Raw genomic sequence first — 24,903 nt, forward strand, 5'->3', positions numbered from 1 at the left:
TTATGCTTTAGAAATTGCATGTTTGCCTCTCTTGCGAAAGTGCTTGATGCTGCTGATAGTCAACAATCTTGCATTTTCTGGCAAGCCCTTTTTTGTTTTTCAGTTTTATTTTTGTTGTTGCTGTGACGCAGAAGGCTAGGGTGCATATTATCAATAACTACAATTTCACAGGTATTAGCTGAAAGAGACAAGAGTACAATCTCGACATGCAATGTTCTATATTTTACTCACGTGAAGATGAAAAGAAAAAAAAAAGGATACGCAGCTATGCATGAGAATTGTCGCACCAAATTGGAAAATGCCGGAGCAGGAGACAAAAAGAAGAAAAACAGGATGGATGTCAGGACTGGGCCATTTTGAGATCCTTCTACAACTGCCCCCCCCCCCCCCCCCCCCAGCCCGAATGCTTGATGCCACATGCTCTTGACCTGTTACTCAAGTGACCATCTGGCAATACCATTAGTGCTCAGTGATTTAAAGATCATGGGAATAACAAAAACACACATGACATTTTCCATGAATCATGCTCCAAGTAATTCTTCGCACTACATTGCTCTGGCTGGTCAATTTAGATCTACTGGAAAAAACTTTTCTTACAAGGTCACCGTTTGCATCTTTAAGGATAGTCGATAAGGGGCAGTGTGAGCTTTTTGAACTTGATAAGAAAACGTCCCTGACCTGAAGACAATGCTGTCGTGACCGTGCAAGCCAAACATTGTTTCTTTAAATAGGCACTAAGCCTACTATCACGCATAACAGATTGCTTGCCTTCTCCTGCAGCTTTCGGGGTCCTTGCTCTCCCCCCCCCCCCCCCCCCCCCAGCCAAGCGAAAGATAACTGTCTGTGAATCCATTAACCCTTTAACTACCAAGCCCAAACCCTTTAACCCTTTAACTACCAAGCCCAAACTGCACTCGTCCTAGCTGTCCATACTAACAGTGTGAAGGATGAGCTGTACCTGTCCAGGCCACATCTGCTTCGGCATTGCTTGCCGGAGACAAGGCAAACCACACTCATAGACTCCATTTTAGTCGCGCATATCAGTTTCGGCACTGGGACATATTCCTGCACGCATCATGATTTCGTTATGATTTGCCCAGTTAATTAAGATCAAACATTTTGTGCATGCCGAGTGAAAGTCTCTCTTTCGGAGCAGATGTCTTTTGTTTATATTTTGGAGCAATATAGGAGATAAACTGCACGCATAAAATCTTTGAACTGGATATAATGTGCAATAATTTGCGGAAATAAAAAGCACTAAGGTTTGCACACCTTCTTGAGAAAGAACTTGGTAGTGAAAGCGTCAATGTGTCTCGACTGTTCTGTCACTGTTCCTTTGTCGGAGTACCATTGTAAGATGTCAGCCTGGCAGTTTTACCGTAAGGACGCCTCACAGCGTGAAGAAAGGAAGGAACGATAAGCAGAAAATCGCCACCAACACAGCCCAGCTGTGAAGAACCAGTGAGTTGAGGGGAAACGGAAAAAGGAAGCATTGCGCTCACAACACCTCCATTCGTGTTCATCATCATCATCATCATCAGCCTGGTTACGCCCACTGCAGGGCAAAGGCCTCTCCCATATTTCTCCAACAACCCCGGTCATGTACTAATTGTGGCCATGCCGTCCCTGCTAATTTCTTAATCTCATCCGCCCACCTAACTTTCTGCCGTCCCCGGCTACGCTTCCCTTCCCTTGGAATCCAGTCCGTAACCCTTAATGACCATCGGTTATCTTCCCTCCTCATTACATGTCCTGCCCATGCCCATTCCATTCGTGTTAGGTCGTTCTAAAAAAATATCTTTGGGAATATACTTACTGAAGGAAATTCCTGGATTCAGTTTCAAGAAAAAGTGTTTCAGGAACCTTTTAAGGAAAAGCAAATGCCCTAGAGAAAGGTAAAGTGGAAAAATAAAAGCGCACCTGCCAACACGAGGAGGAACATGACAGTGCACAAAAGTCAGCAAATAAAGCCCACCACAAGGACAAGGAGAAAATAATGCCCGTCACTGCAGTATGCTGCAGATGTTCTTGCACAGGAAAGACAGGAGTGCCCAGGCTCACAGAAAATAAATACTGAAGTACTACAATGAGCGAATGAAGTGCAAACTATCAATAACAGCTCTTACACAAACCTAAGGGTGCGATTTCGTGCTGCTAAGGGCCCAGTCAGCAACAAAGGCACTGGCCCCAAAGCTAGGTGCATAAGCCGAAATGACGCTGACAATCACAGAAGCATAGAAAGTGAAAATCAAGGAATGAGTTCTAGTTAGCCACTGCCTATTCACGCCTCATTTGTACACAATAGTGCATGCAAAATCAATATTCTTTTATATATATATATATGTGTGTGTCTTAGCCTTTTTCAGGCCTGTTTTATTCTTGTTCTTGGAACTAAGTAGGCTTGACATCCCAAAGCAACACTGAGCCTATGGGAGATGCCGCAGCAGAAGGCTTAGGACTAATTTTTTTACCATCTGAAGCTATTTCAATGAGAACTAAGTTTTCAGTACACGAGTGTTTTAGCATTTCTGCCCCTCGCAAATACTGCAAGTGAATCGTTACATGGCATTTCTATACAAAGAATAACAGTTAACAGCAAGTGAACAGCTTCCTGCCACAATCACGTATGCCTTTCTGCATGCTTACGTCTACTTTAGCTCTCTCCGTCTGCTGGTAAAACAAACCAAACGTGTAGTATATAACCAAAATATTGCTATCTTCTCAGCTACTGCACGCACGTCGAAAAAGATTGAGCTGCTCACATGCCATGCCCGACTCTCAGAATCAAAATGCCGCACGTAATGCGTTGCCACGGAAGCACCGCAATTTGTGGCAGCGAGCCTCTTTGTGCAAAACTAAGATTTGCTACAGCACACAGTTAAAAGTTCTACAAAGCGACACGAGTCAAAGCGCAAGTGCCTGCCACATACAACAGCTCATCAAAAATTTTGCTGCTGGCTTTTTAAAGTTTTGCAATGCAAAGATGGAAAATGATTAATAAAATGGTCGTCTTGACACGGACAATTAGTCTGCATGCAAATTCAAGCGCACAAACCACAGGCACTTGGCAAGCAAGCGTGGAATCACGTACAAAGGCTTCGAGCAATTCCAGTTCACAAAAAACAATTGCAACATTGCAACTTCGGGGTAACCATGCAACCCACAGCTATGGGGAGCAGTCTGGTTGCTGTCTTTTGAGACATTAATATATATGGATACTCCATGTAAGACACAACTTGCATCATAAAATGCATAAAATAAACATAATTTTTTTTAGATAGAGCATCTCTAAAGTTTATAGACTATGTATTGCAAGTCAATGTCAACTAAATGTCATTGTTTCAAAGTTATGAGCATTCATATTCACGAAAACCTCCATAACATGCCATTCACGAGTGGACATTGATGCCACAGATGTCTTCTTAACATGCCGACTATGAATTCAATACTACAATTGCTAAGAAAAGGAAAATGCTTTTGCAGGTGGGAAAAAAACAAAATAAAATCAAGCTATTTACACAAGCCCTTCAGGTGCTGTACACAGGAGGTCAAGGTGTTTAAAACATTGTCAATAAGGGATGAGAAAGCATGTAGCGAAATGAGAAGAAAGCACTTTTTCCTTTGTAATAAGCGCCAACAAAAGAGAGAAAAAAGAAAACGCTTCAGTTTGTGCGAATTTTTTACCAGCAGTGTCCGTGCCAGCAAGACTAGAAGAGGTTTCCGTTCCGTTACGGTTGGTGGTATAGGACCGGTAACTACGGTGACATCTACGTTGCGTTAACCAGTGGACGTAACGATTTGTTGACGGACAAAGGTGGGGGGGTCAGCAGAGCAAATTGCAGACATCACAAGGAGGAGTAAAACGGCCGCCATGCATGGTGCCGTCTCTCTTGTTTTTCATCTGTGACGGGGGCTCAGAATTACCATGTCCTTGCAGACTTTCCTCGTCATCTCCGTCTGCAGCCGATCAGGAAAGAAGACTTAATGAGCAACCAAGGGAATGCGATAGACATTGAAGGAAAACCTAAGTTCAAGCTAAAGTGATAGAATAACGCATCAACGTTTTTTTAAAGCACCACTTGCACCAAGAGTGTTTTTGTAAGCAAGAGAATGGCGTCAGCTATGGAAAGGACTGGCACCTGTGTTAAGCTATGAAACCAGTTCCAAGTGACACACAATGTCCCGTTTATTCTTTCTTCAAAACTAAACTGTGAGGTTTGATGTCCCTAAGCTGAACGGAAGATTATGAAAGACACTTAGTTCAGGCCTCTGGGCTAGTTTTGATTGGCTGAGGTTCTTTAACGTGCACTCCAAGCATGGCATGCAAGCATTCTTTACATTACGCTGCCATCTGAATGCAGCCTTTTTAGTCAGGAATGTAAATCGCGACCCCGAGCCTGCCAGCAAGTCGCCATAGCCACAGAGACACTGCAGGGGGTATGAACAATTTGTACCAATTGCTACGAACGGGTGGATGTCTGATTTTCTCTTTATTCATTGCTTCTCTCCACCTTGCGGGTTTCCGCAGAACTATTACGTCAAACTCTTGCCTTTGCTTCGTGTTGTCGACAAATTCGACTTTGCCCTGCCATCTGCTAGCCGCCTGGTTAGCTCAGATGGTAGAGCGGCTGCCCCGGAAAGGCGGTGGTCCCGGGTTCGAGTCCCGGACCAGGACGAATTTTTCTTCAACTATGAGGCTTTTCTTTCGAGGAACCCGTATGGGTTTCCTTTGTAGCAATTGCTACGAACGGGTGGATGTCTGATTTTCTCTTTATTCAACAATTTGACTGACAGGACAGGATTGACGCAACGAAACTGTCAAAACTTAAAACCAGCTTCAAGCGCATATGAGGACCCCAATTAGAATCCGTACCAAGCACATGTGGGACACCCATACGCCACTAGAAATATAACCAGCAATGTTGGGGTGATATGCTGTATGTAGAAACATCAGAACAAAAGCAGAAAAGTTATAGCCTGTGCAATAGATTTCGATGCAACACAAGTCCCTGCAGAACAGAAAATGTCTACCAGTTGCTTTGAGTTGCATTTAATTTTTCTTTTTGACAGAGTGCAGACACAGCTCTAAATGCATAAAAATCGGGAAACGCGCATCTTACCAAGGGTTCTAGCTCCTTTTGGCTTACTAAGTCAAATTCAGTGATGAAGTAATAGAAGTGCTTGTAACACGTGTTGACGTGGGCCTCCTGAAAATAGACAAGCATGTAAAAACAAATTTATGCTTTTCAATATGTAGAAGTTTCGCCCTTTATGTTACCCTTTTATGGACACTTCACACTCCTTTTATAACATAGCTGAATGATAAGAACATGCTCGTAGATGTAGAGCAGTCCAGAGGCCACCAACCGCAATGACAGTAGATATGCAAAGCAGAGGCACCAGGCGCTACAGGAAAACCCAGCGTCTACCAAGCACTTTCTGCTGTGTGTTGGGTGCTCCCTACGAGTGATGGATGACATGTTTACTCATTTGCCTGGTGCGCACTTCTGTTGTTGTGCTTCCAAGACAGGTTTTCTGGTTGGTGTCACCTCTGGTATCTCCTGGATTTCCTCACCACTGCCAAACACACCCTTCAGTTCTTTGGTGTCCTCTACAGTCAACACATTCTATGCCGTTTTGCACAACAGGCTTTATTCTCATCTGCAACCTTCTTTGTGGAGCCCCTCTTCAACAAATTTCGCAGTTGCACCCAAAAGACGAAGCACCGATTGCGATAGAAAATTAGCAATCGAAGTAAGGATAGCAGTTGTATCGGCCGTATAAACTTGTATAAACATTCACTTACTAAATAAATCAACAATTATAGAATGTGTAATCATGACTCAATGAGGACGAAGAAACAGACACACAGAGACAGTACTTCTTTGTGTGTCTGCATCTTTCTATGTGAAGGTTAAGGGATCGTTCCCCAGCTGCAGCAAGTTGTTTTTTCATACACTTTCATTTCCATTATTTATCATTGCTTTATTTCATTTATTAAGCATAAGCAATTTCCCCTATGTTGTCCTTGGTGTCAGTGCTTGCTGGCTTCTTATGATATGACTAATAAAAATCGGACCCCTCGGTTAACCCCCTTTCTTCTTGCTTCTTTCTACGTCCTTTTCAGTCACGCTTACACATTCCATCATGGATTCAAACCAACTAGCCCACTAACGTGTTTTAACTAAATTAACCAGCATGGTGTCATGCACGCACAGGTAAACATGAATACACCTAGCTCGATGAGCGTGGAAACTCGCTGTGAAAATTTTGTAGTTAGGAATCGCGGCAGCAGTTTCGAGCTAATTAACCTCCGTGCATCTGTCGCTTCAACGTGAATGAAACGCCAAAACCACAACACACACGAAGCTACCAACACTACGCGCACTCTGCAAACATTACATATCACTTTGAAGATGGGGCATGCGCGGGTACGCGCTTTGGCCACGTTCTCGATTGCTTTCAAGACACATGAGCGCCGGCAACATGTCCCTACGGCGTCCGCCAAAGAAGTCTACTATGGCGGCCGCGATTACCGTGGCCAACACCGTAGTAGATGCCACGGTTGTCTCCACTTTATACGGAGCGGTGGACAAGGAGGACATTGAGGCACCCTAGCAGCTGCCGGAGAAGAACGTCCCTCTCCTCTCTCGCCTGACCCCCCTGCCTCGCACGCAACAGGAGAGGGCACGCATCCGGGCCGCGTTCCTCGCTCGCGCACGCGAGATTGAACTGCTTGAACATCTTGAAGGGGCGGTACAAGACAACAAATACAAAACACAGGAAACACACGGGACAGCGCTGTCCCTTCTATATGTTCAACCAGTATCAACTCACCCAAACGGCGGTTCTTCTACAGAGATTGAACTGCGTTCTCCGGCTCACCCTCACGTGCTTTCACTCACACATACAACATACGGTGTGCAGCGACTGTTTTATCACCCTTGGACTTTATACGGAACCTCACAGCGAAGCCGACAGCAGAAATGCGCCTGGAGTGTCCATATTGCAATAATAAACTGCACACCAGCCTGTCAGGCCTTTATAATTTCCATAACATCCTATCACATGCCATGTGCTCTGATGAATACAGCACTTAATATGTCCAAGCGACTCCAGGACCCTTAAAGGCCACAGAAGATAACGTAATGAAAATCCCCTGAATAATATATGTGTGTCACATGGGTGTCACCACAGTACATACCGCTCCTATGGCAACAAGCCTATCGAAATGGTGGATGTAGACGTGCACGAAAACCCGAAACAGCCGAGCCAAGATCTTCTTGCATGTAGGCACAAAGTTCCTCGGAAACGGGACATCTGTAAAAGTGAATGCGGCTGCATTGAAGTAGGCATTAAGGGGCACGACAGCACAAACTGATCCAGTGTAGGTAAGCGGCACACGAACAGCTGCTGCAAGCCCAATTAAAAACATGCATGACATGTTATCTCTTTAAATTCCCTCGATGAAGGAATGTAGAAGATATTGTACTACTATAGCAGTCTCTTTCGTTCCTAATAAGAAGCTAATTCCAGTGAGGCCCCAATATTCAATAAACAGGCTCGTTCACATTAACCTCTTAACATCCAATGACATGATAACTCGCATCACAATGAGCACCCTCTGGTGCCAATGATGAGTTAACACGTGAATTTCTATCAATTTCTGCACATGTGTATGTGTTCAGTATCTTGCATTTTTGATAAGAAAATATTATACAATGAGTTTTGCAGTATTTTCTTGCTCTTTTACATATTTTTTTACAATTGCCACGGCAGTAAAGGGGTTAAGAAGAATCGTTAGCTCAGGACCAATTCCGATTTCCCAGTTCAAATACATGTAAAATGCATAAATGTTTTTATGAGACAATTGCCAAGCTGATCTGAAGGAAAGTGGTTGCATTTGAGAGAGAAAGTTAAATTCTAGTGAGCTTATAAGGAAAATGCACTGTTCGGGACTCTCACCAATGTAACCTTCATAACATGCTCGAATCTGTAAAAAACCACGCCGTACAACTTATTTTCTCAGATAACTCATCAGTCACATATCACTGAACTAAAGTCACGTGCTAACCTGACAAACCTTTCATTATGCTTTATCATAGCTTGCCTGCGCGCTTCCAAGCTTCATCATGCATCACCTCATATTCCAGCCATCAAAACAGCCCTCTGTCACTCGGCACATTAATCCCAAGAGAGGCTGTGTACCTGCCATCCCCTCACATCACTGTGCACTTTTCTTCATTTTTTGTCAAGGCATTATACACTTAAAATGGCCTTCCCCCTGATGTTGTGTTCCAATCCTGACTTCATATCAACGAACAACCAACTGTATAACAATTGACTTTACTGTAATAGCCAATACCTCATGCAAAACCCATTCACTGGGGCCTTTAAAGTAGTGTTTAAAAAAGAAGAAAAGAAGAATAATTACTTAGGACCTGGAAGCTTTGCAAAAATTCCTGTTAGTAGATCTAAAGTTTACAAATTCGTAACTCAACTAAAATAGATATCACAGTTCCACAAATTGCATCCCTTAAAAGTATTTAAAGTGGTCAAATTTGATGTATGGATTTACAGTTGACGTGAAACTGTTATAAAGTTTATGAGGGCTTTTAAAGAATCCTACTAACAAATGAGTGCTATATTTCAGAGTGGTATATAATAAATCCATTATGTCTGATATAGATGTATTAGTAGGCGCAGTTTACAGGATTGTGATATCATATTTTATTGCTAATGTTACAGTGATAAACTTGACATGAGGTTTTCTAAAATTATTTAATTTCAAAAATGTTCTTTAATTGACGGCCTAAATAAGAAATCTATTTCTTACAGTCACTAGATCTTGACATTTTATTTTAAATGTAAGGTGTCTACCGAGTAAACATTTCCAAATTCCCTGAGTGCCTTTGCAAAACTCCCTGAGTGACCCAGAGCTCTATCTTATGTCAAGACGGGCTGACACCATGTCGCCCTATGCTGAACACTCTAGCAAGCATGTTAAAAAAATTTTAAGAATGACTTAATCCAGTCTGAATAGTAAGGAGTAGCATTTATTTTATTCCAAAAGAAAACAGAAGGGAAGGGCTAGTAAAATGCACAGCGAATAAAATATTTTTTTAAAAAAAAGAAAGGTAAAAGCCATTTCAAATCGAGTCAAACATTCTCGAATATGAATAAAACGGAGATGCATACAGAAGAAAATATTTTCGAATATGAGCTGTTTCTATCAACTGATAGCAAGCTCAGTTGTATGAGGCCCAAACTTTCTCACAAGTGAGATTCTCTCGCAACAGCTGGTAAGTCAACCTCAACTGTCCTGACATACTCTTAGCCTACGCACAATGCCTCAGTGTTGCGTTTCACTGCTTTATAGAGTTTATTTTGGTTTGGATGGCAGACACCTGCGTCTCGGTGTCAGCCAACACTTTGTAATTTTTTTAGCTCAAGAACTTTCAAAGAAGCGGCGGCACGCTTCCTTTCCTATTCATCCTTCAATACGTAGGTCCTTTATGTTCTCGTCCTTCTTCTGCCACGCGTTCACCCCACAGACAATTTGAAGCATCCTCTTGGTCAGCTGTACAGACAACGTGCGATTTTTCAGACTCCCTAGGGGCCGCGAAAATGTCCGAAAAATCGGGCAGTTAGAAAAAATGAATGCATGCCTTTTACTGCTCTTAAGGGCTCAAATCGCTACAGGCACATCCAAAAAACTTCTGAAGGCCTGCCAGTACACCTATTAGGCATATAGGTGCTCGTACTGTGACAGGAGATGGCGGGTGCATGCGTGTATAATTAAGGAATACATACTGTGTTCCGTGACAACTGACCTTTCCCATGCTTGCTATGGTTCCTCACAATACTTTTGTGCACGCTTCACAGTGTAACATTTCTTTATTGAGACGAAGCTGACATTCAGGAACCAGCATTATGCAACACACTGTGCTTTCCGAGCTTCGAAGCCAATAGCGAGGACCACAAAGGCGGAGTCGATGCCATTGCTGACAGCGGCGAAAGCGGCTAGGCCTAGCTTTGTTGCAGTGGTGGCTACAACTGCCAGCGGATCTGCGTGCGAGAGCACCGGTTCGAGGTGGTGAGGTAATCAAAGCGGCAGCGGTGGTGGCTTTAATTAATGCCATTTCGGACCTGCAGTCAAGGCAGAAAGTCCAGAAAATCAGACGGCGAAGGGTTCTCGTATCCGAAATTTCAAAGACGTTTTCAGAGCCATTCTTATACGTTACTTATACGTTATACATTATTGTTAGACGTTCTTATCGAATTATCGGGCATCCGGAAGATGGGTCGTTGACTGTACACTGGGAACTCCTCCAGCCAACGACATGTCGCAAAAGATGATTCACTGTGATTCCTTCTCTGTTACTCGAACCAACATAACCGCAACTTTCGTTTCCTTTCAATAAAATTACAGCTAACTTTCCCTGATGGAAGCACAAATTTCCCGAGTTATCTCTGAGTATTTCCAGTTTTCTCGGTTGGTAGAGACACTGAGATGCAACAAACCTCATCAAATTCTATGCAGCAGTTGCTGAGAAAAATGATTTCTCCATTCCCATGTATTTAGACTAGTTCCTGAGCTAACGCTTCCTCTTTAGAAGGAGCCCATCAATAGTGATTTAAATGCTCATAGCAGTTTTAATTTGCAGTAATGAGCTTGCACAGCTATACTTAATGAAGAGAAATCTGTAATCAAAATGTTAACCTAGCAGCGCTGAAGTACTTTTCTGGCACAGAAACTGCCTAAACATATGAGAGCACCACGAAAGTAAAGTCACATTAGCATGAATAAAGAGAAAATGAGACATCCACCCGTTCGTAGCGATTGCTACAAAGGAAACCCATACGGGTTCCTCGAAAGAAAAGCCTCATAGTTGAAGAAAAATTCGTCCTGGTCCGGGACTCGAACCCGGGACCACCGCCTTTCCGGGGCAGCCGCTCTACCATCTGAGCTAACCAGGCGGCTAGCAGATGGCAGGGCGAAGTCGAATTTGTCGACAACACGAAGCAAAGGCAAGAGTTTGACGTAGTAGTTCTGCGGAAACCCGCAAGGTGGAGAGAAGTAATGAATAAAGAGAAAATGAGACATCCACCCATCCATTAGCATCCAATTATGCTAATGTACTACGTCACATTAGCATAATTGGGATTCACCTTGGGCATGGAGTTTGAAATTTCAGCTTTCAGTTTCTCCAACTATAATGAACCTTCTTACACCAAAGAAATGAAAATATAGTTTCAAAATAATGTACCAGTATAACAGTACCTAAGGAGAGTTTCTCCTAAAGGCTCAGCCACATGAGGCAGAGCATATGCATCTTGCTAGTGTCTGCATCAGTTTACGTGCCTTTGCATTAGTCAAACTTCTAAGCTCTGGACTGAGAAGCCTCTGAAAACTGAACTGCTTCAAGCAATGAAATTTACATGCATAGCATTATAGGGTTAGTCAGTTGGAAAATTCCATGTGAAGCCAGAAAACCCTTTTTCAAGTACACTGTGAGAATGCGCAGTTTAGCCCCATTGTGTGCGCAAAGCTGCCATCCGGAGTAGGGCGCCAAACGACCCGCTGTCCGCAATAATACGCGCACCAGCATTAAACACTCTATACACACATCCAATTTCGTCGTTCCCTATACGCCACGTGTAGAAAGGAGCATTTAAACGTAGGAGAGAGGTGCCTAAGCCTTATACTGAAAGTAAGCTAAACATCCCTGAACGGGAACGGTCCAAAATATGCATAACCTTATATGGCACACAGCACGCACTGCCAAATCCTAACTGGGAGCTTACCACTGTCGTAGAAAAGTGTACAATCATTGCATTCTACCAGTGCTAACATACAGGACAGAAACTTGGAGGTTAACAAAGAAGCTCAAGTACACGTTAAAGACCGCGCAAAGAGCGACGGAACGAAAAATGTTAGGCGAAATGTGAAGACACAGGAAGAGAGCGGTGTGAATCGGAGAGCACTTGGGGATAGTTGACATTAAGAGAAAAAAAAATAAAGCTCGGCAGTTCATGTAATGCGTAGTGTGTATAACCGGTGGACCATTAACATTCCAGAATGGGTGCCAAGAGAAAGGAAGCGCAGTCAAGGACAGCAGAAAGCTAGCTGGGGTGATGAAATGAGGAAATTGCAGGCGCAAGTTGGAATCAGCTACCACAAGACAGGGGTAATCGGAGATCGTCTCGCAGTGGACATAAAAATAGGTTAATTATGATATAGCAGTCAGCATGGTTTGTAATGCATATGTTCGGCAATGCAAATATGTGTATTTCTTTGTGTGTACTTCTTATGCATAGATAAACAACAAATCTAACAACATAACCCTCAGACATATCATTACAGTGCGTGACACGTTCCACACCTCGCCGACCACCACATAATGCTACGCATATCTTGTGACAGTTCCCGTTCAGGTAGGTTTCACTTAATTTTTATCTTTCTTCTCTCTGGGAATCAGTATGTGCCTGTCACATGCGTCTTGCATGTGAAGATGTACGGGTGTGACACAAGCATGTACAAGCCAGATATCTGTGCCTGAGTGGTTAGGGAGGGAGGGGCAAATTGCACATCTATTCCAAAAATGCATAGACAGTGGCTGGTGAACAAAGAGGTGAGGCCTCCACAGATATCTGTAATCTCACTTGTTCCCCAACGGCCTGTCACGTCTTGATGTGGGATCTCTAGCTGTGTGCTACCCCTTTTATTGCCTGCTACCTGCTAGCATGCAATCATGATCTCACACATGGAATGCAAAACATCAGAGTAAATTACACTAACAGTCGCTGTTGTAAATACTGCAAGTAGTCGTATGTTACTTTTCTTCTCCCCACTAGTCTGCTTTCTATACCTTTTCCTGTTTTGTTTTCTTTTTAATGCACCCACCTTGCTCGCAAATTTTTAGGTGAGGGCTTTGTTTCTTCTAACAAACTGCAAATAGCAGCTTTTTCCACAACCACATGCCCGGGCATGGATGCGTAGCTGTGCCCTGTGTGGTCAGGCCTTAAAGGTGCCTTCCACAGGTATCCCAAATTTACAACACAATGACAACAGATCAAGACCAGCTTACTACAAGTGACGGGGAAGATTTCTTCGTTGTTGATCTGTGCTTCCACCCAGTCCATGAGGTGCGAAATATACTGCGGCGCTGGCAGTGGGGTAGGCTTCTTGTACTTTTGACCATCGCACCAAAGGTACTCGAATCTGCACAGCCAAGTCAAAGTGATTGTGCCAGCTGTCTTCTTGCTACAGGGTAGCGCTCAAGGAAAATGGCTCAGTGAAGTTCAAGAACCACCGGCGTGACATGAAAGCAGTTCACATGATCAAGACATTAAGTGTTGCTCGAGTGATTGATTGACTTACTAGACTTGTGCGTATATCAATGACTGTGTTTGAGGGCATTCTTCAAGTAAGGTAGTGTAATTACTGTGAACTAATTTTTAAGTTAATGATGAAATGAGAATTTTGAAGCAAACAGCTTGAACAGTTGTCGTGCAGAGACACCTACTGCAGCCCAACTCAATGCTAACTAGTCTAAAAAAAGAAAAACTTAAATCTGCAAGATGGTAAGGGTTTCAGAAGGTATTGCATTTCAGAAAGCACATTATTTTCAAGGTGGTGTTGACATAGAGATTCAAGTATGTACCAGTTGCTGCACATGTTGGGAAGGACATCGTTTCTTCGAAAAGACCTTCTTACAGACAATTACAACAGATGACCACAGTGGAAAATGCACCTTTAAGGTAACTGGTACGAATTACAGTTGCTATTTACTACCCACCCTTAGCATGCACCAATGTTCACTCCTCAATAAGCTGGCTCACAGTATTTCATTGTCTACCCCAGATCCGTTACAGGCTGTAATGACAAGAGGGCACCAGCATATGCTGTTGAGACCATGTTTGTACATCGCACCAGATGCTATGCGCCTGTACTGCCCCGCTATTGCGTTTGCTGTTTGTGAGAGTTCTTCGGTCTCACTTTCAGTTGCAACAACTCTGTGCCTCATGCGCCTGCATGTGGAGCAGCATTTACAGTTTCCATTCACAAACCATGTTTACGTATTGACGGCATTAAACATTTTGATACAAACATGTGCTAAAAATAACACGACGTGGACATGCATATATGCAACTACTGGAAAGTGACACAGTGGTGCCATCCGATTGTTTCAGAGCAAAAGACAACGTCAACTCTCACCTGCTCCACTGGGCCATTTTTCTAAGTCACTATAACACAGAATTGGAGGATGTGGGCTGTACTTGGCTTATCCTGGCTTTATTCTTGATGTTGTGTGCCTTGCTGATGGCATTGTAGCTTGCTCAACAAAACCAATAATGTCAGCGCTGTGCACTATAGCTACAACATTCATTTTCATCGAATATTTCAACATTTTCTTTCGTTACCTTGCTGCACACGCAACACACGAAACAGTATACATAATGTGTAAACTCCATTATCTAAATTGGAGCAGCACAGCTACAGACTGAAAAGACATCATCATGAAACATAAAATGTAGTTCTACACAATCTGTACTTGTAGATTGCAGTCTGTGCAGCCACAATCTGCTTCCTCTCCTGATCACCAGGTGGCAACAGTTGTTTGAATTTTACGCTCGCCTTTCGCGCACTGTGTAAATTAAAAAAAGAGCACCCATACTCCTCATAGTCATTCAATACTTTAGCATTACAAAAGTGAAGGCTGACTTACTTTGGGCCCCCTGACATTCTGGGACAGCTCTCCTCAGTGCAGTAGTCAGAAATGGTGCCATAGATGAGGTTTATCCGGTTGAAGAAGTCCACCACTGGAAGTGTAGCGCATATACATCTATGTTTCAATGTTGCAATATTGTGGTAGATCAATAATTAGGCGTGAAGACCAGTAGGTGTTTGTACATGTAAATATGCACATGCAAAAGCACACACACAAATAGATTAAATATGTGCACACAGTACATAGTGCACAAGAGGAGGGGTTCATTGTGATTAGGAGGGCCACAAGACTGGTGGGTAGGCAACGAAATAAGCAAACGCTTGAAGAGAAAGTTCACTCAGAGAACGGTGGCACAGTTTATCACCTTAGCTTATTTAAGTCAAGTGCAGTACAAAAGCTACATGTGGTGATCTTCAAACACTCCTGTTCTGTGTCAATCATGAGTACCCTTGGCACAATAGATTTTTTTTTTCATCACACGATCCATTTCTCTCTAACCCTAAACTGCATTTCCTTTTCCATGGTACCCATTCTGCTGCTCCAGTGGACCACTGTTTATACTGTATTTATTCGAACATAAGGCAAGGCTTTCTTTCTCTGAATACTTAGCATCAAAGTCACCCCCTCGCATTATATGTAAGGCTGATAGATTCAGTCACTATTCCGATACGGCGCAGCAACGCCACATTTCTGGCGATCCAGATTTTAGACAGCAGCGCAATTGTAACAACTAATAAGCCTGGGCGGGTGAGGCAGTACCATAGTGAAGGGGTGTACGGTAGCGCGATCAAAAGGCGGGACAAAAGAAGACGCACAGGGACACACACAGGGCTAACTGTGTGTGTGCGTCCCCATGTGTCTTCTTTTGTTCTGTCTTTTAATCGCGCTATCATACACCCCTTGAAGATGTGTTACCAACAAGCCCATATTGCAAGCCTCGAGTACCGTAGTATTGCGCGTTTAACCCACACTGATTATTAGAAAAGTTTGCCAGTGAAGGCAGGGTACAGTTTTCGCCTCGAAGTGGTGGCTTCATGGCAGCATATATTTTGCCATATGATGCGGCTTCTCGGTAGTGTGCACCGATTACACCCATTATTCTGGAGGCTTCAGGTTATTCGGTATTTCGGTCAATCCTCACTGCCGAGTCTGACTAATTCGTCGGCTACTCTATATCACGTTATGCACCTTCACCTTATAATCTTGAATGCCTTATAATCTAACAAATACCAATAACAATAATAACAAGGGTCCCATTGCAGTCATTGACTTTGGGACCCTTGTCTGCATGCTATCGGTTACATATTCATTGTTATTGAATAAAGAATGAACTGAAAATTTAAAAAAAAATAACAATTTCAAATATGCACTGCCATTTGATCTCTGCCACCTATGACTCTAATAACAATTTCTTTATTTTGTTGTTGTTGTCCTAGGATTTATACCAGAGCAGCAAAGTGACATACACTCTGTGCCTACTTCTGCTGCTGTGCCCCCCCCCCCCCTTCCTTTTTTGTACACGCTAATGCAGTTAGCAGTAGTTATTCATAATTTCACCAAGCCTGAACATCAACTACAAAAATCTCCACTCTAAAAGACTTGTTTTTCAAGTATGATAAGCTTTTCCACATGGACAAGAGAGAACAGCAATAGCGTAACACGAAACTGATGCACATTACCATGAACAGCCAGCCAGTCGTTCATGTCTTCCCTTGGAGGCAGCCGCACCGCATCACGCAGATTGATGCCCGAGTTGAGAGAAGCCTGGGCCTGCTTGTGCAGCGAGTATCGCATGGTGCCTGGCTCAAACTTCTTCTTTGGCCGGAACGTCTGCACCGATGACTGACCGATCGTCAGAAGAGAGGTAGATTTGTTTGGGGAGGGAGGACGGGAGGGAAGGCAGGCATGCAGATTTCACGCATGCGCTGGGTCTATGGCTAAAGCAAACTCAATGTAGTGGTATGGGAGGGGAAAACACGATGGGATGCTAAAGAAAGACGAAAGATTTTGGTTAGCTGGTAATGCGGATTAAATGGGAAGGCTATGGTAAGGCTATGGCAAAAATTATATGGGATGAGAGGGGACGCAAGTCAAATAAAGTTATAAGGGGGAAAAGTCAACAGCAATGATATTTCACATCGCATAGAATGCCCTAGCCAGTGTCGACATAGGGCAGCCTTTGTAGAAAGCTTTACGTTTAAAATACGAGTGTATACATCTTGAAAAGGCTGCGCAAAATTTGTGTTCCTGATATCGAATCGAAAAAGAAGAATAGCATCCATTACCACTTGCTGGAAATAAACAAAGAACCCAGAATGTTGAGAACCATTACTGTTCCTTGGCATGACCCACAACATCACAGTCCTCCCGGCGCACTGGAAAAGCCTCGGAATCTGCGATCTGGGATTTCTGTACCATCTGCTAATTCCCAAGTACATGCAGCAGTTTCATAAATGTTATTCAAAAACTGCTGATTTAGACAATTATCAGCCCAAGATTGCTTCAACAGTATACAATACCAGGAACAATAGGCAATATACCAGTTGGCCTGACTAAGTTATTGTTACAGATCAGCTATCAAGATGAGCAGACTTAAAATGGGTATCAGTATACAATACCAGGCACAACAGGCAATATATCAGTTGGCCTGACTAAGTTACTGTTACTGATCAGGTACCAAGATGAGCACACTTAAAATGGGTATCAGGACATAACACACTTGACATACCACTGCCAACTTTTACACAAGTGTCCAAACAAAGTAATTCACTCAGCATTCTTGTCCAAACCGACTTCAAAAACCATGTTAAGGACCACTAAAGAGACACACTATTTTGCAGTTATAGGTCGTTGCTGGAGCGGAAAATCAAGGCAGAACTTCCAGTTCCAAACTTCATGCCACACCTGCAGTGCTGGATATCAGTGTGACACCATGGACTTCGAAGTATTTTCTTGTTGAAGCGCAGTAAAAGTTCTCGAAACTTGCTAAATTCATTGTTTAGCTTTCAGAATACAATGTGTAGTCTGTCCTTATGAAAAAATTACTGTATTTTTCAGAATATAAGACACATTTGTTTCCCTCAAATTTTCATTGGTGCATCTTATACAGTGTTGCAACATAGAGTTGCAGCAACATTGTATATATGTATGTCTATACAGTGCATCCCAGCTAACTTGGACCAAGATTTTAAATATACCCAAGAGCTCTAGAGAAATCGTATCGACTGCATAGTAGCCGTATTCGTATGTACTTACGGCCATCATTTTTTTCATCACGAAGTATTAATTCATTACATTTAATTGTTGAGCTTTAATTATTGCTTGAATCGCAAACATATAAATAACAAAGTTGAAGGGCACCTTAAGTAACCTCCTAATCAAGCATTTATTTTGTGCTGAGGTGGTCCTAGTTGTTTTTTCCAAGAAAAAACAAAAGCCAGCGAAATACGAAACAGATGCGCACTCGCATGCCGCTACTCAAATGCCTACAAGCAACCATTGAAAGATATACGGCTGCATTCTCTTATCGCCACATCGTACAAGGCTCCGCTACGCTCATCAATGCGTCAGCAGCGTGTTGTCTTGATGCCGTGACCATCACATAGTGTGAAGCCCTGTATTGAGCTGCCGCCGCCAATGAAGCCATGTATCCATGGCTATTCACTTGGGATTGCTTGAGTAGCAGCGCGCAAGCGCATATCGATTTCGTATTTTGGATGTTCCGCGTGCTTTTGTTTTTACTCGGAGTAGGTTCCCTACTGTAGGTTCCCTACAACTTCGTAATTAATATGTGTGTGATTCAAGCAATAATTAAAAAGTTCAATAGTTAAAAGTAATTAATTAAGTAATACTTCGTGATGAAAAAAATACTGGCCATAATTACATACGACTACGGCTACTATGCAGTCAGTATGATTTCTCTAGATCTCTTGGGTATTTTTAAAATCTTGGTCCAAGTTAGCTTGGACACCCTATATATATATATACAGGTGTGCATGCTGGCATGACCAATAAGAGCATTTGTGCTTTCTGTCTCGAGAACCACACATAGCAGAAGCAATGTCAGTCACGTGCCTACAACATGCCGTAAAGTTTATTTAGAGGCGGACAACGGTGACCCGACAATGCTGCAGGGCCACGTAGCAGAACTATTCACTGCGTCGGAGGACGAGGCCTTCTGTGGCTTCGAATGAAGTGCGATAAGTTTTAGTTCTTTGGGGCCTAAGAGAAGTGTTGGTCAAACGTTTTTTCTGGTGGAACTTGCGACTTATAAAAAATTTTGCTTGGGAATATATAGTGCCCTGATATTGGTATCTATGGCACTTTGCAATGTGCGTACAAGCATGGACAACTGCGTTTTACCATGCTGGCCAAGTTAAAATAGCTGCGTCTTATACACTGGTGCAACTTATATGCCAATTTTTTCTTCAAAAGCCGTTAAAAGTGGGGGGTGTGACTTACAGTAAGGCAAATGTGGTAACTAGGCCACAGTAGAAACTGTTAAGATCTACGAAATTACAACAAGCTGGTGCGGTAGCTCTTAAGGTAGTGATGCCACTAGTCTTTGTTGTCTTTCTTTCTTGCTTGCTAAGCGTCTTCTTCAGTTAGAGGGGCTTTTTTGGTAACGTAAAAGGGCAATTTAGAAATACAGATACATTTAACGTTCTCTTTAGTGTCCTCTTAAAGGCTCTTTAATTTCACTAGCTGTAGCCTGTAGGCCTGCCACAGAAGTGTAAAAGCCTTTAAATTATTAAAATTCAAACAGCGCAAAACGACAGGACCAGAATGAGGAGGAGACAAACACGGCGTTTAGAACTGTTTGAATTTTATTGATCAGAGCCGTGTTTGTCTCCTCCTCATTCTGGTCCTGTCGTTTAGTGCTGTTTGAATTTTATTGTTACCATGCAACACCAACTCACCCAATCCGCTGCCCTTTAAATTAATTTTTAATTATGGGGTTTCACGCGCCAAATCCTTTTTCTCATCATGAGGCACGTCGTAGTGGAGGACTCCGGAAATTTCGACCACCCGGGTTTCTTTAACGTGCACCTAAATTTAAGCACACGGGTGTTTTCGCATTTCGCCCCCATCGAAATGCAGCCACCATGGCTGGGATTCGATCCCACGACCTCGTGCTTAACAGCCCAACACCATAGCCACTAAGCAACCACGGCGGGTTAAAGGCCTTTAACAAGTAAAGGCAGAAGTGTAAAGAGAGCTACAGTCTTTAAGCTTCTACACTACGGCCTTTACACTATGCTAGCTTTTGCACCCTGGTGCTCCACTTGCCAGTAGTTGCCTCTGGTCATACTGAGCACAAATCTGGCTTTCCCCAAAGCCCTGTAACCATGGCTTCAGCATGCAAAAACCAGCAAACTCCAGAAATGAGAATGGTGGCCCCTACAATTTTGCAACACTATTTTCATGGCAGCCACAGCATGTACTACCATTTTCAGCGTTTTTTACCACAGCCCAATAACAACTGCACTATCTGGCTCTCACTGATATCGCACTGCCCAGCCTAGTGTGATAACAGCGATATCAAAGCATGTGGTCTTGTTTTTCTCAGCATTTCAGCCACAAAAACAACAGGGGATTCTTGAACAGCACCCACGTTTGAGCAGGTGCACGCACTTAAAGCTTTGGTGTGACCTTTGAAACATATGCTGCAACAATGAAAGAAATTCTGCAACGAAGTGGCCGAAGCTGTGCTGGTATAATACAGCGATTCCTTTTACTCAAATTCAATTCCCTTCTTATCACCCACTGCTCACAGCTGGCCGATTCTGGTGATAATGTGAGCGGAGCATCGCACAGACCAGTGACAAAGCACGAAAAGGAAAAGAATTAGAACACAATCACTACATTATCCCAGTCACGCTTTCCTTGTCACTGCAAACCACAGCCCATGAGCCCCGGCAACCAAGGTAAATGCACATACTAGCATGCGCTTGTACAGTGTGAATATAATAAAGGCCTTGTGCATCATAACTAGTTCCCGCCAGTTTAGCAGCTGTCTCATGCTCGTACAGAATGAGCCTCGGCACATATATGCCGCGCTACATCCTTCACAACTGCGTACATGTTCTGCCCGCATTCCACACTATGTGGCATTAATGGCAATGGGCAAATGCTGCCTTGTTGCCCTAGTTAAAAAGCGAAGTACAGCTCAAGAAATAACGCTTTTGACTTTCATTTAAAGCTGTACTGTGTCGTGTGAACGCTCCCATACTTTCCTGACCATGACTGTTTGGGTGCAGCTTCCGTCTTGCCGAACAGGTCACGCTTTAAAAGAGAAAAATTCAATTACGCGCCCAATAGCGGGATCAAACATCGGTCCCTCAGCATAGCAGCATTGCGACAATGCCAACTATGCCTCTTTGAAATGACTGCCAGGTCGCATTGGATAGGGTGCGCAAGAGCACATGCACATGTGCCATTTCTCTTTACGCTAAAGACGCAGGCATGTGCAAATTCATAGCATTTGATTAACCATTTCACGAAAATTTCCCATCACGCAGGTACGAAGTGTGCATTGGAACTGCGCAAAATTATTTTTCTTTTTTAAAGAAAATCCTAGACAGGGTGTGCCACTATGAGCACCCGAGAGGTACTCCAGCAACAATCCCTGAAGAAACATGAGAACGAGGGCTCACTGTAATACATAGCATAGCAGCCGAAAAATTTTGCCCTTCGTACTTTTGTACTTTCTTGATTTCACTGCAAAAGAGCAAGGACAATTCAAAGGCTTGCATGCCAGTGGGGTATTCCCCTTGACACTAGCCCTGCTCGCACGTACAAGAGACCGCGGAGACGTAGTTATCGGCTTGCGTCATCGCTCACGGCGTCGACCGCCGCTGGCACGCGCGCGCGCGCCTTTTATCTGATCTGCGTGTCGCCAGCGCCGTAAACTTGACCCTCAGCGACATTTCCCAGTTCCACCTGGAGCGCTCCGTGAACGAAAGGTGCAGGTAAACGCGTCGCACAAAAGTCGCGGCGGAAGCAGACGGCAACGCAAAAAGGAAACAACGGGGCGCTCGCAACATCGGAAAGACGAACGCGAGGCCGGATGCGAAAGGAGCTCCGGCACCACGGAAAGACGTGCGAGCTATCGCGCCTTAAAACCGCCGAGACTCGAAAACGATATTACACTTCCTCTCCTGCTGTTCTCTCTCTTTCCTGACCCCGCTGTTCGCCGAATGCACGCGCGAAACCTGCTGGAACCGAACTTCCTACTAGTCCCACATCCCGCTTCCGATCATCTGGCGGGGCTCGTTCCGTTCACAGGCCCTTGCGCTGGCCTCGGTAACAGCAGACGCGTCTGCCTCAGGTAGCAGGCAGCGTCAACAAACAACGTCCGAATATAACTTTCGCCGTTTTCTTACTATATTGCCAACCAAAAACCGCCGCGTCACACGGTACGGGAACCTTCCCGCAGAAAGAAAAAAGTAAAACGAAGACGCGGTTTCGACGATCTTCGTCGTCGACCCTTTTTCTTCATATATTGAATTTTATCTTTACGCCTACGTGCCACACGACCGGATGGCTGGAACGTTAGGTTTCGAAAAACTCCTCACGTAGAGTCGCTTAGCGAGGTTGTTACGACAGACCACGACATCGGAATGAGCATCGTTCCGTTCGTTCTCGGACCGTTTAGAAAAAGAAAACGTGTCTGCGGCACCCTAAAACAGCTGGGATCGGGAACTGCAAGCTCGACTTCGAAAGGGGGTAACGATGTCCACGTCCTTCGTCATCGTACATCTGAATCACGGCGCAGCCATGGATCTTCAGAATATTTACACAACGACGCTGCGAGAATTTGCGAAGTATAAAACAAATACTGCTGTGGTGACAGAGCAGTGGGTTGCGAGGAGCATCGCGACATGCGGGGGCGATGTGAAAGTCCTGAATTCTTGATGGCAAGTTTCAGGTGTTGATTCAATTTGACGTCGCGTCAGGGCTGCTTTCAACGCAGCCCATGAAAGCCCGATGTAAGCGTGCAAGCTACTTCGTCACTGTCAACTAGCTAACTCAATAAGAACGATGAAAAAAAAAATGTCAGCATGCAGTACAATGTTACAGGGTTCATTCACTTCTTAACACGCGACCACGACTTTTTGCTAAGCAGCTGCACGGCTGCAGTGGGCGTGTTGGGGCTCGTTGCCGACTTCGTTTCGACCTTGGATGCGGCACCACGCGATGCGAGTCTCAAAATGGGTGGCGAGTTATTGCTGTGTAAATACAGACGGAGGACTCTCCAAAACTGCCGCCAGGCAATCTGGCAAAGGTCAACGGGCAGCCCACGAAACATCCTTCTCCGATTGCGGACGGTGCCATCACAAGCAGCCGCAAGGACAAACCTCCATAACTGTGTACGAAATCTATACCCACAACAATACTAGGCAGAAACAGATGAATATGTGAATCACAGACGCTTCTAAGTGGAAAAATTAGTCGCAGAGTGCTCGTAAAGCAAAAGCAAGTCATTATTTACCTTTCCCTTGTGGAAGAAATCCACAAAGCTCGCCATCTTGGGTGGACGCTACATACGAGCGCATGGACGTACTCAACGAGTAAGGTAACTGAACGTATCCTTGAAGTTTTTGCACAGTAGCGCCATCTTGTGCTAGTTTAAGCATATAGTATTTTCAGGCTCGAAATTTGAAACAGTTGTGGGCTATGCCGAAATTTTTTAATGTTCGACGCACCAAAAAATTGCGCGCGAGAACTCTTGTTGCGACTACTCTTCCCAAGTGGTTTCTGAAAAATGCTCATTGTAGAATGGAATTTAAGTACTGTTTGAAAAACCATCAGGCGGCATCGCCGCTGACTATCGTGGGGTCACCTGCGGATTCACTGTCATGACTTTGGTTGCGCTCCACTTTTTAATGAACAGAAAACATATGGTACAGCTGACTAGGGAAGTTATCGATGCTAAAATGATAAATAAGCTGGGGGATACGTTCGTTAGTGAAGCCTCCATTGCACTGTCGTATCATGAGTTTAAATATGTTGCCGAGTTTTGAAACAATGATGGGCACGTTCTTGAAACATGACTGAGGATGTGGACAGCACTGCTAGCTCTAAGGAGCGTCATCCTTGTAAAAGGAGTCTGGCTCCGATACCTCGGCTAGATGAAATAATCTTTTGGTTTGAGTCAAATCCAGTCCTATCAAATGAGAGCTGTACGTACGTAATATCAGTCGCGCTCCCTTGTCTCACTTCCTTAACCCCGGTGTACATAATTTTTGGCGCATTTTTTGTACATAATTTGGCACAATTTTGGCGCAGCTTACTATGTGGGTGGCAAATGAAGAGCCTGCTAATTCATTACAAGCTCCGCTCACAGAACCTTACTGCATCTGCGCCTCCGCCACTGCAAAACATAGTTCCTGGCAGACGAAAGTAGTTCGTTTCAGCCGAGATGTAACAGAAATTGGCAAACGTAATTGGCTGGCGCATTCATTGCCAGGATAGTGCATTTGCCCCTGCTAGGGCTAGCCACTCTAACACTACAAAACGCAGAGCCAAGTACACCGCTGTCCGACGGGAAAAAATATCATAATAATAAGTATCTGCGGCTGCACTAGTTAATTGTTTCGTTCATTTCCGCGATTTCACGGCCGTGAACTTTCAATATAGGCGTCTCTCGGGAACTGTGTTTTGGAGCGCGGAGGCACAGAAGGCAGACGCAGCTCCGTTTCGTGATTGGAGCCCCTGCTGAATTCTTAAGTTTTCACCGACCGTAATACAGTAAGCCGACAAGACGCTGTTCTGAGGCGTAGTATATGATTGCTTTATTGACATATGGAGATTTAAAAAAGAACGTCATGCTAGCCACACTGTAAGTGTAAGTTCACTGTACTTTCAGTGCTGGCACACGAACGGTGGGCAGCAGAGGGGAAAGGGGAGGCAAGTAATCGAGAAGAAAGACGCGAAAGTGATGACGAAGAGACAAGCTGTAAACGTGATGATGGATTAAACTGTTTACGAAATACTATATGCATTTGGCGACTTGGTCAAAGTTCACCATTCGTACGCATGTGCTTCCACAGTACTTGGTAGTTTTTGCACGGCCTCGCACACCGTAACCGCACACCGTCGGGCGAGTCACGATTGCTGTAAAAAGTCGTCATAGTCATCTTTCTGAGTGGCGAAGTGGGCTTGC

The 24,903-nt window shown here is 44.0% G+C and overlaps 1 protein-coding gene across 2 annotated transcripts; it reads right to left on the minus strand.

Annotated features, from left to right (window-relative positions):
- Positions 1-1,774: 1,774 nt before the first annotated feature.
- Mob3 (MOB kinase activator 3) lies at positions 1,775-23,313 on the minus strand. Of its 2 annotated transcripts, none has more exons than XM_065450930.1 (7): positions 23,230-23,313; positions 16,415-16,577; positions 14,733-14,826; positions 13,092-13,225; positions 7,205-7,320; positions 5,121-5,207; positions 1,775-3,957 (listed from the first exon to the last, which is right to left on the minus strand). In XM_065450930.1, exons 1-7 carry the CDS (start codon positions 23,263-23,265, stop codon positions 3,898-3,900), a joined length of 690 nt encoding a protein of 229 aa, XP_065307002.1. In that variant the 5' UTR covers positions 23,266-23,313; the 3' UTR covers positions 1,775-3,897. The 2 variants fall into 2 exon arrangements, with proteins under 2 accessions (XP_065307002.1, XP_065307003.1); XM_065450931.1 differs by having other exon boundaries at positions 16,415-16,565; positions 23,230-23,298.
- Positions 23,314-24,903: the final 1,590 nt, after the last annotated feature.

The sequence above is a fragment of the Dermacentor albipictus genome, chromosome 9 (assembly GCF_038994185.2).
Source record: "Dermacentor albipictus isolate Rhodes 1998 colony chromosome 9, USDA_Dalb.pri_finalv2, whole genome shotgun sequence".
Classification (NCBI taxonomy): Eukaryota; Metazoa; Arthropoda; class Arachnida; order Ixodida; family Ixodidae; genus Dermacentor; species Dermacentor albipictus.

What these genes read in the sequence shown, in the direction of transcription:
- Mob3 (XM_065450930.1), bottom strand. Translation starts at nt 23,265, where the DNA reads ATGGCGAGCTTTGTGGATTTCTTCCACAAGGGAAAG. An exon ending in ATTTCTTCCACAAGGGAAAG is followed by an intron (nt 16,578 to 23,229) that starts GTAAATAATGAC and finishes ACGATCGGTCAG; the next exon opens with TCATCGGTGCAGACGTTCCG. An exon ending in AATCTTCCCCGTCACTTGTA is followed by an intron (nt 7,321 to 13,091) that starts GTAAGCTGGTCT and finishes TCACTTTTACAG; the next exon opens with ATGTCCCGTTTCCGAGGAAC.